Here is a 13,926-nt window from a genome sequence, read left to right as displayed (position 1 = left end):
GACAGGCACACTGCAAGTTGGGGGGGCTTTTTAAGCTGCAGCAGGGGTGCAGGGTGGGGGGAGTTTTTGGGATTTTGAGTTTGTTGTTGGGGGGTTTATTTCTGCAAGGCATGATGATTATCCTCAGGGCTGTTCCATGGTGGCGCCTCGGGTGTGGGGTGGGCCTCTTTCCGTTTGAGGATGGGGGGTAGAGGCTTAAGTGTTATAAGCTGGAATGTTAATGGTTTGGGGGATCGCATCAAGAGGGGGATTGTGTTGCAATTTTTGAAACGCTCAATGCCAGACGTTGTCCTGCTGCAGGAGACGCATCTCATAGGCAATACGTGCTATGCCCTGAATAGGAAGGGGTATAAATTCATTGCACACTCGGGATTCTCTTCTGGGTCCAGGGGTGTGGGCATCCTCGTTAGAGCATCGCTGCCTTTTGAGGTGGACTCCACCATTGTTGACGATAGGGGGAGGTTTGTGGCGGTGGCGGGGCGGTGGGAAGGAAGGACTTTGGTTTTGGTTTCAGTTTATGTCCCGCCGGCCCTGCAGGCCTCCACATTTGCTGAACTGGGCAGGGCTTTGCTGACTCTCCCGGGGGGAATGCTGGTAGTGGGAGGGGATTTCAACGCTGTGGGTTCCGGACTGTTGGATAGATACCCGCCCAGGGACACGGGGGGGCTCAGAAATGGCTTCCAGACTTCCTGGATACATTTGGTCTGATAGATTGCTGGAGGCTCCGGCACCCCACACAGAGTCAATACACGTTTCACTCCGGGGCGCATGGTAGCCTCTCCAGGATTGACTACCTGCTCACCCTGGCCGCACATGCCTCGTTGATATCTGAGGCGAGGCACATGGCACGCGGTATCTCTGATCACTCGCCAGTGTGGATCCGGCTGGATCTAGGTCGGGAGGGAGGAGGGAGGGTGGCCCCCATCAACCCATGGTACTTCCGAGACCCCAAGATGCGCAGCGCCCTGGTAAAGAAGGTAGATAATTACTTTAAGGACAATCTGGGAACCGTGGACTCGGCGGTGTCGCTGTGGGAAGCTTTTAAGACCGTGCTTCGGGGGGAAGCCCTTTCCCTTGTGGTGGCTGCCAAGAATCGGAGGGATGGCGAGGTGCGGCAGGTGGAGGAGGAGATTGCGGCCCTTGAAGGTGATATGGAGGAAGAGGTTACGGAGTCCTCATTGCATGAGCTTTGCCTGAAGCAAGCGGAGTATAGGGACCTGGTGACGAGCGCCGCTAAGACCCTCAGCAGGGAACAACAGGGCCGCCTGTATGACGTTGGGGATAAGGCAGGGAAACTCCTGGCGTGGCTGGACAGGAAAGAACGGGTCAATAGAGTGGTGCCAGAGTTGATTGGAGAGGGGGGAGAGGCGATCGTGGAACCTGAGGGGATTGTGAAGTGTTTCGCGGAATATTTCTATAGGGTTTATTCCTCTGTGTCGGACAGGCCGCCCGAGGACTCGTCTGATCTCCTCCGAGATATCGAGTTGCCCTGCCTCTCTGACATAGATAGGGACGATTTGGATGGTGACATCACGGTTGATGAGGTGGCGGGGGCGATTCGCGCGTTGAACTCGGGTAAGGCCTCTGGACCGAATGGACTGCCGATCGACCTGTACAAACTGTTCCCGGATAGGGTCGCCCCTCATCTGCGCGCCATGTTTTTGGAGGCGCGGGGGGATGGGATCCTTCCGTTGGACCAGCGGCTGGCGTCGATCGTGGTCATACATAAAGAGGGTAAACCCCGAGATAGATGCTCCTCCTATCGGCCCATTTCACTCCTCAACGCTGAGCCGAAAATTCTGGCCAAACTCCTGGCTACCCGTTTGATTAGGGTACTTGGCGAGTTGGTCCACCCGGATCAATCTGGCTTTATCCCGCACCGAAATACAGCATTGAACCTTAGGCGTCTTCATGGCGTCATCGCCAGGGCGGGCACGCTGCGTGAACCGGCTGTTGTGGCATCTCTTGATGCCACGATGGCCTTTGACACGGTGGAGTGGGCATATCTTTGGGCCGTGCTGGCCAAGTTTGGTTTCGGTCGCGGTTTTGTGAGTTGGGTTCGGTTGCTGTACGAGGGGCCACTAGCGAATGTGGTGGTGAATGGACGGGCATCTACTCCGTTTCAGCTTGGTAGGGGTACTCGGCAGGGCTGCCCCCTGTCGCCTCTGTTGTTCGCCCTCGCCCTTGAACCGTTGGCTGCGTGGATACGTTGGCACCCGGATATACGGGGCCTTCGGTGGTCGTCTGATCATGAGGACCGTATTTCGCTCTATGCCGATGATATCCTGCTCTATCTTGCCTCACCTAAGAAGTCACTTATAGTGGTCTGTGACGTACTCGCATCGTTCGGTAGGAACTCGGGGCTTGTGATTAATTGGGGCAAATCGTACTTGTACGTTCTTAGTGGCGAGGTCCCACCGATCCCTAGAACATGTTCGATACAGGTTGCCCAGCAGGGTTTTGTGTATTTGGGGATTTTTATATCCTTGGATCCTGCTGTGCGCTATGAGAGGAATCTGCTCCCCCCCTTGGCACGCTTGAGGCGAGATGTGGAAGGTTGGCGGAGGCTGCCGCTCTCCCTCGTTGGGCGTGCGGCCCTGTTTAAAATGATGTCTCTTCCCCGCTTCCTCTACGCTCTCCAGAACACCCTGGACTGGGTACCGGCCAAATACTTTCGGGAGGTCGAAGGCCTCCAAAGGACGTTGCTGTGGGATGGGCGGCCGCGAATAGCTATTTCAAAGTTGACGCTCCCATGGTACGATGGGGGCATCGCGCTCCCAGACATCCGACGGTACTATTGGGCCATGCAGCTGAGCGCGATCAACCATGGGTTTTATGGCCCTGCCCTCAGCCCTGGGTATGCCATGGATAGGTGGCTGCTGCGCGGCGGCAACTACTACAGGGCGTTGTATTCGCGGTCCTTAGACTCGTCCCTCACGGGGCCCACAGGTGTGGCGGTGCGCGTATGGAAGATGGCGACTGACTCGTTGGGCTGGAAGGATAGGCTAACCCTCGCTACCCCATTGTTTGAATCGGAAAGATTGGGAAGACTCTGGCACACGAAGGGCTTTGATAAGTGGGACCTGATAGGTATATCCAAGGTGGGAGATGTACTGCATAAGGGGAGGGTGAAGTCTTTCGAGGAGTTGCAGACTGAGTTTGAGCTAGGGCCCTCAGAGTATTTCAGGTATATCCAGCTGCGTCACGCCCTCCGATCAGTACTTGTCGAGGGTGAGAAGGTGCCGGAGTCCTCTCCCCTTGAGGACCGAGTCCTTGATGGTCATATGCCCGAGAGCACGATCTCGCTCATATATAAGAAGTTGATAAACGTCCGGGCAGACTTGCTATTGGGGCTGAGAGAACAGTGGACCAGGGATGGTCTTGAGTTGGATAATGAGGACTGGCAGTCAGCGGTTTCTTCGCCTAAGGAGGTTGCGATCCCGTCGCGTCTGAGGCTGGTGCAGCTTAAAATACTGCACCGGGTGTATGTGACGGGGCCAAGGCTGGTCCGCATGGGATTCTCGGAGGACGGCCTGTGCAGAAGGGGATGTGGTATGGTGGGCACTTTCATGCACATCATTTGGGAATGTGGTGTCATTGTGGAGTTCTGGAGGAGAGTCCATGCAGTTATGGGGGAGGTGACGGGCATTGCGGTACAGCCGGAGGCGCGGTGCTGCCTCCTGAACGTCTGGGGGCCCACTGACCTCGATGAGGCGCAGACCCAATGGGTGACTCTGGGTAACATGGTAGCAAAAAGGGATATCGCGCGGCTATGGGGCTCCTCGGGACCACCTACACTGACCGCGTGGAAGGAAAACATGGATTGGAGCATGTTTAGGGAGAGGACGGTCTACTGCTCTAGAGGTCGCCCCCGGAAGTGGCATGCCATCTGGGGGCGGTGGAACCAATACAGGGGGGGAATATGTCTTGCCCCGGACCTGGAACCTCCCGAGGAACAGCTTTCCCCCTGACCTACTTTCCAGCTCAGCTTGGTTTTAGTAACTGTTCTGGGCCTCTGCTGTTCCCCTTCTTCCTCCGTACACAGTCTTGTACTTAGTAGACGAGTGGGGTCCGGTCTCCCCTGGGGGCCTCCGCCATGGGCTCACAATGTCCTTGCCTTGCTGGGGTTTGTGGTTAGTTTTTTCTGTGTTTATTTAAAATTGAACCTTTTGCATTATTCTTTGAACTGCATTGGGGACACATTACTGTATCTAACTTGTAATGCTGCCGAACCTTCGGGCTGTCGGCTGAATAGCTGTGTCCTGAATTTTGAAATAAAGGTTTAAAAAAAAAAAAAAAAAAAAAAAGAATCCGGTTAAAGGGACATCCCCGAGCGGAATGCGTGGAATATTTTATGCGGTCTAATTCAGTGTCAGACCGCATAGAATATTCCACACATCTCACTCGTGGACGTCCCCTTAACCGGATGATTTTTTTACGACTGTATATTTTACATTCAGAAACTGCTACAATTTGCCTTCAAGAAGCCCTGGACTGCTGGCCTTTGGGTGAAACATGTGTCGGATGTTTTTGCTTTAATTTGCATTCAAATAAAGAAGATAAAAGTAAAGAAACATAGTATTCTACTTCCTGTATCCACTGCGCCAAATCCAGAATTTGGGATTTTATCACCCTGGGATTAATTTAATCATTGTGGGCACAAACTTTTCAAACCTCCAAATGAAATCAGTTGTTCACATTTTAGTGTATGTGTGATGTGCAAGTAAAAGCAAACAAATATACAATGAGAACAATCATACTCAAAGTTTCAGATTTCATGATTGTGAATCTTCTCATACATTTGGCACTTTAATATGTTAACCTCGATCTTCAAAATACGAAGTGTGTTTCCAGCATCTGTAAACGTTGAAAAAGTTTGAAACACGAATATGGAAGACTATTCAAATACTTTTTTTATCAGTTTAGGTTAATGTTAATCAATAACTTTATTCTGAACAAACATTAAGCACGCTGCAGTCTACTGCCCACCTCTTTTGTTTTTTTAACTTTCACTTCTTTTCCCCTTGATATGAATGGAGTATTTTCCACAAATCACTGTGTAAATGCAGCAATGTTAAATAAGTTTGGGCTTGCAGCTTAGCTTCTTGCGAGTCTTAACTTATCCGCTCAGTTCTAAAGTAGACTCATGACTTGTCGCCTGCTGTCATTAATGTGCAAGCCTAACTGCACCCCGCATGCACCAGAATGCTTGCTGCTCATGCACAGCACCAACCTGCTGAGACCGGCTATGAACAAAGGTATTCAATAAAATGATATATATCATCACAGCCTAAACAAAGTTATTTATTAAAATGATATCTATCATTACAGCACATGTCGCCACACACCCCTTGCTTATCAGGTAAGAGATAGTTCGGCTGCCTGTCCATAGTGTACAGTGCGTTATATGTTATGATGTCAGTCAATGAGTGGCTACAAGTTTGACAGCTTGCCATCTCAGAGCACACACTCAGAGTCAAGAAACCATCAGAGTGGAGATAAAGTAGTACAAAAAAGAAAAGACAGGGCAAGACACCTTCTCCAATCATGCACACAGCATCAGGAATGGAATCCCGATAACAATCAGGGCTGACCCAACCATTCTCAAATATAAGAACGAAGAGAGACATAACTGTTAAAAAAAAAAAAAAAAAGAAAAAAGAAATCGGGACATTACAATTAAGAAACCATCCACTTGTACGGTCAGTACTCAGCTAGGCCTCTATACACCCCTTCACAGTATCTTTGCCTCTAAAGTACTTAGCTGCTTTTTAGCTAGGTTTGGGCTGCACAAATAAAGCATACATGCTTACATACATAGAATAAATAACATACCTGAGGGGGGTAATTACTTTCTGAAGACCACCTTGAAGACTGGTCGCTGGGTTTGTCCACTAGAATATTCCTAAACACAAATAGAAGAAGAAGAAACAATGATAAATTAGTATATCCCATACAATCAAGAGCAGAAAGGTTTGGTTGAAATGTCTTTTAACCATATTTTTAAACTTTATTATTGGAAATATATCACAATACACATAACAATATAATAGCCAATAGTTAAATGACTAAAGATATAGCCTACTCTAAAATCAGGCATGTCCCCAATAATTATTTCTTGAGAGACCATCGAGTCTTGGAAGGAGTTATAAGACATTTCAGTAATATTGTTGTTTTGAAAGGTTGGCAGTGTTTAGTGGATTGAAACTATCTATAATAAAAGGTAGCAAGATTATTCTCTTGTGACAAACACATATCGGTGTGCAACAGAAAAGCCATAAACAGAACTCACTGCATGAAATGATGCAACTGGCGACTGGTTATCAAATAAAGTGGAGAAACAAAAACGTGATAAAGGTCAACGTCTTTTGCACAGTAACAGTCAGCCCTGTGACAGTGTCTTTGTTAGGATCAAATCTTTTTATTGGCAAACAATTAGGCAAATCACATACACAGCAAGCTGCCTACAACCCATTACGGGCCGGCCACGTGGTTCAGATGCGTACCAAGGAGCAGAGCCTAACACATCAAACAGGAATTGCGGAGTAGGAATAATAATACACAGCATGTCACCTACAACCCAAGTGAGGATGGTCGCGTATGGGGAACAAGAGATAGAGGCCCTGTGACAGTGTCTTTGTTAGGATCTAATCTTTTTATTGGCAAACAATTAGGCAAATCACATACACAGCAAGCTGCCTACAACCCATTACGGGCTGGCCACGTGGTTCAGATGCGTACCAAGGAGCAGAGCCTAACACATCAAATAGGAATTGCGGAGTAGGAATAATAATACACAGCATGTCACCTACAACCCAAGTGAGGCTGGCCGCGTATGGGGAACAAGAGACAGAGGCCTTGCAGGACAGTGTCTTTGTTAACCCCTTCGGTGCTCATGACGGAACGGTTCCGTCATGAGCCACGGTTGAGCTGTGCTCATGACGGAACCGTTCCGTCATGACCACGCCCGCGCAAGAAACCGTCAGCACAGCGGCGGAATTTGCGCAGCATGGAAGGGGTTAAATGATTCAAAATCCAATGAATGTCTAGATATTTACATTTCAAAGAACATCAATATTAAAAAGCAATTTCAGAAGAATATTACAACTGGCCTGTTGCCTAGGTTTCTCTCGCTCGTCTTTGAAACATTTGAGAGAAACAAACCTAGACAACAAGACTGTAAACAATTTTTTATTATAATAAGCATTAGCAAATCCAAAAGGTCTGGTGTTGGCTGCAGCCTTTTGGGTTTGTCAATTCTGGTTTTGTTTCTGCATGGCTTTTGTAAAACATTACTGTTGGGGGAGCTGCTGGGCCCTCAACAATGTAATAAAAGTATTTACAAACCCAACAGGTCTCGCTTATATGACAGCTTTTTGGCTTTGTTAATGTCTTTTAGCCATGTTAAACAGCAGAATAGCTGCTGAGGAGAACGGATGCTGTGCAACATGGATGACAGAAAAAACATGCTATAGCGTGGCAAACGCTGGCCACATCACATCACTTTTTTTCATAGTGCTATTAGCACTTGTTTTTCTAACTTTTAGCCATGGTGCACTGCAGCCGCACTGCTGTATAATATGGCTGAAAGACACTGACAAAGCAAATCGCTCTTGCAAAGGCAATATCTATTGGCTTTGCCAATGCTTTTTGCATGGTGGCACGTCATTGCACTTCTGTAGTTCTCCCTTACATACTTGATAAAGTCCAAAGAGGGATTAACTAAATAGGTCTTAAATAAAAGGCATACAAATCCTTTTCTGTACCTATATCGAACAGTAGTGATGGACGAGCTCTGCTGTGGACAATGACTTTCGTTGCAAGCTGCTGGGATCACTATTGACATGTACATCATATTCATATTCTCCAACGTGCTTTAGCACCAAGCGGAGGGAAAGGAGGAGGGGTCCCTGTACCACACATTTGAAAATTACAATGTGTCTCTTTAATTACAACGTAAGTGTCATCAATGTTAAATTGCCCCAGAAGAAGAAATAGCTGAACTTTGATCTCCTGGCCCATTCCTAGATCTGAATGATAACTTGTCCATCCATGTGTGTTGCGAAAGTAAAGCCACGGCATTTCTGTACTTTGAACAAATTAACCCAAACACGTTAGTAATATGCTTTTTTCCTGCTTCTTCACCACAACTACTATTTATGCAACACAACATGGGAGGGGTATGGAGGAAGCAACACAATACGGAAGGTGCACAAGCAGGCAACAACGCAGGAGGGGACTTGAGGGAATGCGTCAAGCAACAACGCATGGGGATGGGGCAAGCAACACAACAAGGGAAGGGGCAGTACTAACAAGGACTGTAAGGTGAGCTAAGCAATATGAGAAAAGGAGGCGAGCGAGAGGGAGCAAGCAAGATAATAGACAGCGGGAGGGGGCAAGCAACACAATAAATGTCGGCGGGAGGTAGTGGAGAAGTGCTGGGACCCTATGTGCATGGCTGCGTTATTTTGGGAAGGCCACGCAGCAATTGCAGCACACTCCGGTGCGGGCGGCAGGCCGGTGGAGCCCCGGTTGCCGCCTGTTGCTCCTGGCTTCTGTTACCGGTGCTGAGTCCTCGTGTGGGAAGTGGAAAGTGGTGCCTGGCGCATTTCACACTGGAGGTAACAAGGACATAGACTCTATGCTGTTGGTGAGGATAGCCTGTAATTTCCTACTCCACTGCTGTGCTGGCCTGCTGTGCTGGGGGACTGGCCCGGAAGTGCAGTGGTAGAGCCGGGGTACGCAAAGGCCTATGCTGGACTGATTTGTGACACATTGCGTTTGGGCCATTGAGAGGTGTAGGAGGAGGACAGTGGTGGTTGCTGGGCCGCTGAATTGTGTATACACTGCCAGGGTGTTGGGAAATTGTTAATGCTGTCAGCCATTTCAACTATCTCTGTACCGACCCGCGTGATGGGGCGCCACAGGGCGAAGCAGCAGGAACAGGGAGGCCCCAACCATGTCGCGGACACTGCGGAGCACGCAGATGCCACGCTCACATCTGGATACGTCCCGCCTACTGCTATGTCTGAACCTGTGGTCAAAATGGATCTAATCCGGCAGGAGGTGAAGGACTCCAGGAAAGCGATCGAGCTCCAGATTGGGACACTGACGACCGGCCTCACACTGCTTAGAGCAGACCATGCGAAGCTTGCGGACAGGGTCAAGGACAACACTGCAAAGCTGGGGGAGGTGGTTCCACGCCATGCGCAGAGCGAGACCCACATCAAACATCTGCAGGATCAAGTTGCCACTCTGATGGACCGAGTGGAGGACGCGGAAGGCCGAGCTAGACGGAACAACATTTGCGTTATTGGCCTGCCGGAGAGGAGTGAAGGAAGTGATGAAACGCGCTATATGGAGCAGTGGTTCAAGGATCATGTCACAACTAAGGGACTCTCCACGCAATACTGTATTGAACGAGCGCACAGAATACCTACTGGACGACGAAAACAGGGGGTCCCCCCACGACCTCTCATAGTAAAATTGCTGAACTTTCGAGACAGCGACACTCTTCTGCAAAAGGCTCGTGAAATGCCTCAGATAAGCTTTGAGAATGCCAAAAAAATCGCTTTATCCCGACTATACGGTCATGGTGCAAAGACAGCGCTCTTCCTTCCTAGTGGTTAAGAGGAAACTTAGAGATTTAATCTTGAAACATGCGCTTCTCTTCCCGGAGCGGTTAAAAATCTTGCACGACCAGAAAGCATATATTTTTGAGCGCTCTGGGGATGTAGACGACTGGCTGGAGGTGATGGAGTTAGCCAGCGCTGTAACGTCGGTCTCTCAACCCACCGCCAAGAGTCGGAACAGTTCTGGAGTACCTGCTAGCCGTAGCAGCAAATGCTCGCGCAGGACTCCCGCCCAGAAGTTCCTCACTTCACAGCAGATGCAACAGAACAAATCAGAGGCAGTTATCGCGGCGGCCACCTTTACACAGGCTGCAAGAGTGGAGGCCAAAACCTCCTCTGAGGAAGAAGAAATGCACAACACGGACTCAGAAGGCAGTGTGGCCCTTTTTCCCTCTGCGACTCCGCAATTAATTAGTGACCTATATGGTTAACTTAGCCCCTACTTATATTGTGCTTGCGACTGCAGTGTGATTTTGTAAATGATGATTATGGTATATGTATGATGGTTTCGAGTAGTAACGTGCTCATATGACCCAGGATTCCGTAGGAGCTTATATGTACTATTGAGACGAAGGTCATAACACATGCGAAGCACTGGCAATGTCCCCCACATGGCGAAAGCGCTTTACGTACCTAATATGATCTTAATTGTTCAGTTGTGTTGTATGGTCCGGTATAGTTTTTTGACCAGACCGAGTATTGGGTTTTTATGGGGGAGAGGAGGGTGGCGGTCCCATTGTAGATATTGATTCTGGTAGGCTCTGCAGATTGGGAACTCTGCTTGCTGTTCAGCGAGCACAGATTACACCACAATGCATACACTTGGTAAATACACCATACTGTCGTGGAATGTTCGGGGTTTGGGTTCAGTGCAGAAGCGACACAGGGTACATGCGCAACTGCAACGCCGTAAGGCACATATCGTGTATCTGCAAGAGTCACATATGGAGGATAGTGAAATAATGAAGCTTCGTAAGAAATGGAGAGGGTAAATCTTTTCCACTACGTACTCCAGCTTTGCAAGAGGGACTACAATTTGGCTGAGGCATGGAGTGCCTTTCATAGCGCTGGAGCAGAGGGTGGATAAACAAGGGCGGTACATATTTGTGAGAGGGACGCTGGATGGTCAACCTGTGGTTCTGGGCAATGTATATGCCCCAAATTTTGAACACGATAAGTACTGGGGTATGCTAAATATTGCATTGACGGGGTGGAAATCGCATCCATGGATTGTAGGAGGTGATTGTAATGCAGTTATGGATGTTGTTTTGGACAGACCGCACCCGCCCCTACATGGAGCAGGAGTGTTTAAACAGGCAGAGGCGCTGGGTAGATGGGCTGAGGATGCGTCACCCAACACATAGAGAATGCTCTTTTTATTCCTCTGTTCACGTATTCCACACGAGAATAGACAGAATATATTGCTCCAACAGAATCGCAATGCAAGTGCCCCAAGCCACATACCTACCGAAGACTTTCTTGGATCATAACCCATTGGAGAATGTCCTTACTTGGGGCAGGGTGCCCGCTTCGGTACCCGCCTGGCGTATGTGGCCGCAGCTATTAGAAGACTCAGTATTCCGCACTGCTATGCTAGATACTATTGAGCATTATTTCGCAGAAAATAGCAATACAGCGTCGAATAGACCGATTGAATGGGATGCCTTCAAAGTAGTTGTTAGGGGCAGGGCAATTAGTACGACTGTGGGCGCCAGACAAGAACTCCATAAGTACCTAGTGGAGGTGGAACACACTATGGGTAGGCTGGAACAAGACGCAATAACTGATGAGGACAAACAGGCCCCACTGCAGGAGGCTAGAATTAAGCATGCGGAATTACTGAAATCTCTACGGGTCATAGATTATCAGGCATACTCACGGAGTAATCACACTGAACCAGATAAGTCTGGGACTTTGCTTGCCAGGCTGATCCGTGATACTCCCCCGCGGTTATTATAAATGAGGTCAAGACCCTGGAAGGTGATAGAGCCATCACTCAAGGAGATATTAATGCTGCCTTTCGCCAATATTACGCCTCATTGTATGGTGCATCTGATAACAGTACGGAGGCCCACATGGAGGCTTTCTTTCCACCCTCACGTACCCACAACTCACGACAGAAGCCCAGAAAGGACTGATAGGGCCCATCACCCAGTCTGAGATTAGGGTAGCCATGAAGGGACGCCCGCGTAACAAAACCCTTGGCCTGGACGGTCTACCAATTGAATTATACGCTACGTATGCCGATTCCCTGCTGCCCCAATTAGAAGCATTATATAACATAGCATTAGAGAAGGGCTCTTTACCACTTACCACGACGCAAGCGTTAGTAATATCATTCCCGAAAGTAGGAAAAGATCCCACAGATATGGCTAGCTATCATCTGCTGTCATTATTAACTACAGAGTATAAAATACTAAGTAAGGTGTTGGCCAATAGACTGCTGCCCTCTCTGTCCAAACTCATACATATAGACCAGACTGTTTTTTTACCCGCCCGCAGCACATCGCTGAACACTAGAAAGCTTCACTATCTAATGACGGAAGCCCAGAGTCAAAATACTCATGCGAGTTGCATATCTCTGGATCTGCGGCAAGCATTTGACTCTATTAAATGGGAGTATATGTTCCGGGCACTGGAGAAGTTTGGGATTCCAGAGGGCTATATTGCCTGGTTACGCCTCTTATATAATGCTCCCACAGCGTGTGCCCTTACGGGTAGTAATATCTCAGCGGAATACTCCATATACAAAGGAACTAGACAGGGATGCCCCTTATCGCCCCTTGTCTTCATACTGGCCCTAGAACCATTGGAAATCAGGGTGTGCAAAGATCTCATTGACAGGGGTATACCATTAGGGAATACGACACATCTTTTTTCTGCATACGCCGATGATATTATTCTGTACCTTAGTGATCTCCGCCTGCCCCTGGATCCGCTCTATGAGGTGTTTCACCATTTTGAAACAATATCAGGCTTGGCCATTAATGCTGCGAAGTCTCATGCTTTTTTCTTCACAGACCATGCAGAGGCCACAGACATTGAATTTGGGGATACCAGACCCCAAATAGCACAACATACATTCAAATACCTAGGTATTCATATATATCGGACACATACGGACATGCTGGACGGTAATCTACATAGAGTGCTTAGAGCCTTGCATTCCAGTATCGCTTTCTGGACTATGCTGCCACTGTCCGTCATGGGTAGGGCGGCTTTAGCAAAAATGGTGATCCTACCGCGACTGCTGTATTATTTCACTAACTTACCGCTTATGATACCACACACTACGTTTCGGTTGATGAACACCTTACTTATTGATCTCAGATGGGGTTCTGGTAGAAGACGTATTAGTCTTAAGAAATTGCAATTGGACACGTGCAAAGGGGGCCTGAAAGTTCCAGACCTGCGAGTGTACTACTACGCATGCCAATTACAATGGCTGTCATATTGGACGGCGGGGCACAACTTGCAAGAGATAGGGTATACAGAGGCGGACATAGATCGTGGTACCTTACATACCTTGTTACTGCCTGGTGGTAGGATCCCAAAGGGTCTCCCCCCTCTGCTATGCACAGCGCTCCAGTGCTGGAAAGCAGCGCTTCAATATACACATGCGTTATTGGGAATTCCACTGACGGACGGCTGGCTCACTAAGCGTAGGATAACACCGTGGTTGGATGCAGGGATTAGTACAGTGGTGGATCTGTTTGGGGCTGGGACGCTGTTGGATCACGATACTTTTATTAATGAAACGGGAGCCCCGGCGCAATTATATTTATTACACGCTGCACTGGTCCAATATATAAAAATGCACTGGGCCCCACAGAGACAGGAACCCCACACTCATGATCAGGTCAAGATACTTTATTATATGGGCAGAGGCAGACACTGTATTAAGTGGCTCTATGTTGGTATGCGCCCTCATACAATGGTTGCTCTGGATTCACTGCGGGCGGTATGGACTAGGGACATAGACAGGGACTTGGAAGATAAGGAATGGGTGAGTGTTCTTGAACACCCCAAAAGGGTCTCCAGGAATGCGAAGTTCAAATTTATTCAGACTATGGTGCTCCATCGGGCTTACCTTGCCCCTCATAAATCAGATAAAATGTTCCCACAGATGCAGCATTGCTGTACGAGATGTTTATTGGAGGGGGCGAACCCGCTGCATATGCTATGGACATGTCCGAAAGTGCGGGGGTTCTGGGACAATGTCAGGTACATAATTGGAGGGGTCGCACACCGTGAAATTCAAAACACCGCAGAGGAATGTATATCAGGCCTGCAT

General features: G+C 48.5%; 1 protein-coding gene across 2 annotated transcripts in view; it reads right to left on the bottom strand.

The window, feature by feature from the left end:
• The window catches only part of MKLN1 (muskelin 1), a 653,324-nt gene that overhangs the window by 594,491 nt on the left and 44,907 nt on the right, over positions 1–13,926 (bottom strand). For both annotated transcript variants that reach the window (XM_085653584.1, XM_085653585.1), the window contains exon 2: positions 5,836–5,905. In XM_085653584.1, the coding sequence (XP_085509710.1) occupies positions 5,836–5,905 (70 nt within the window). The remainder of the gene's footprint in view (positions 1–5,835; positions 5,906–13,926) is intronic.

This window comes from Triturus cristatus, chromosome 4_1 (genome assembly GCF_964204655.1).
Source record: "Triturus cristatus chromosome 4_1, aTriCri1.1, whole genome shotgun sequence".
Classification (NCBI taxonomy): domain Eukaryota; kingdom Metazoa; phylum Chordata; class Amphibia; order Caudata; family Salamandridae; genus Triturus; species Triturus cristatus.
The sequence above is the reverse complement of the archived record's forward strand: the minus strand, read 5'-3'. Positions and strand labels throughout refer to the sequence as shown.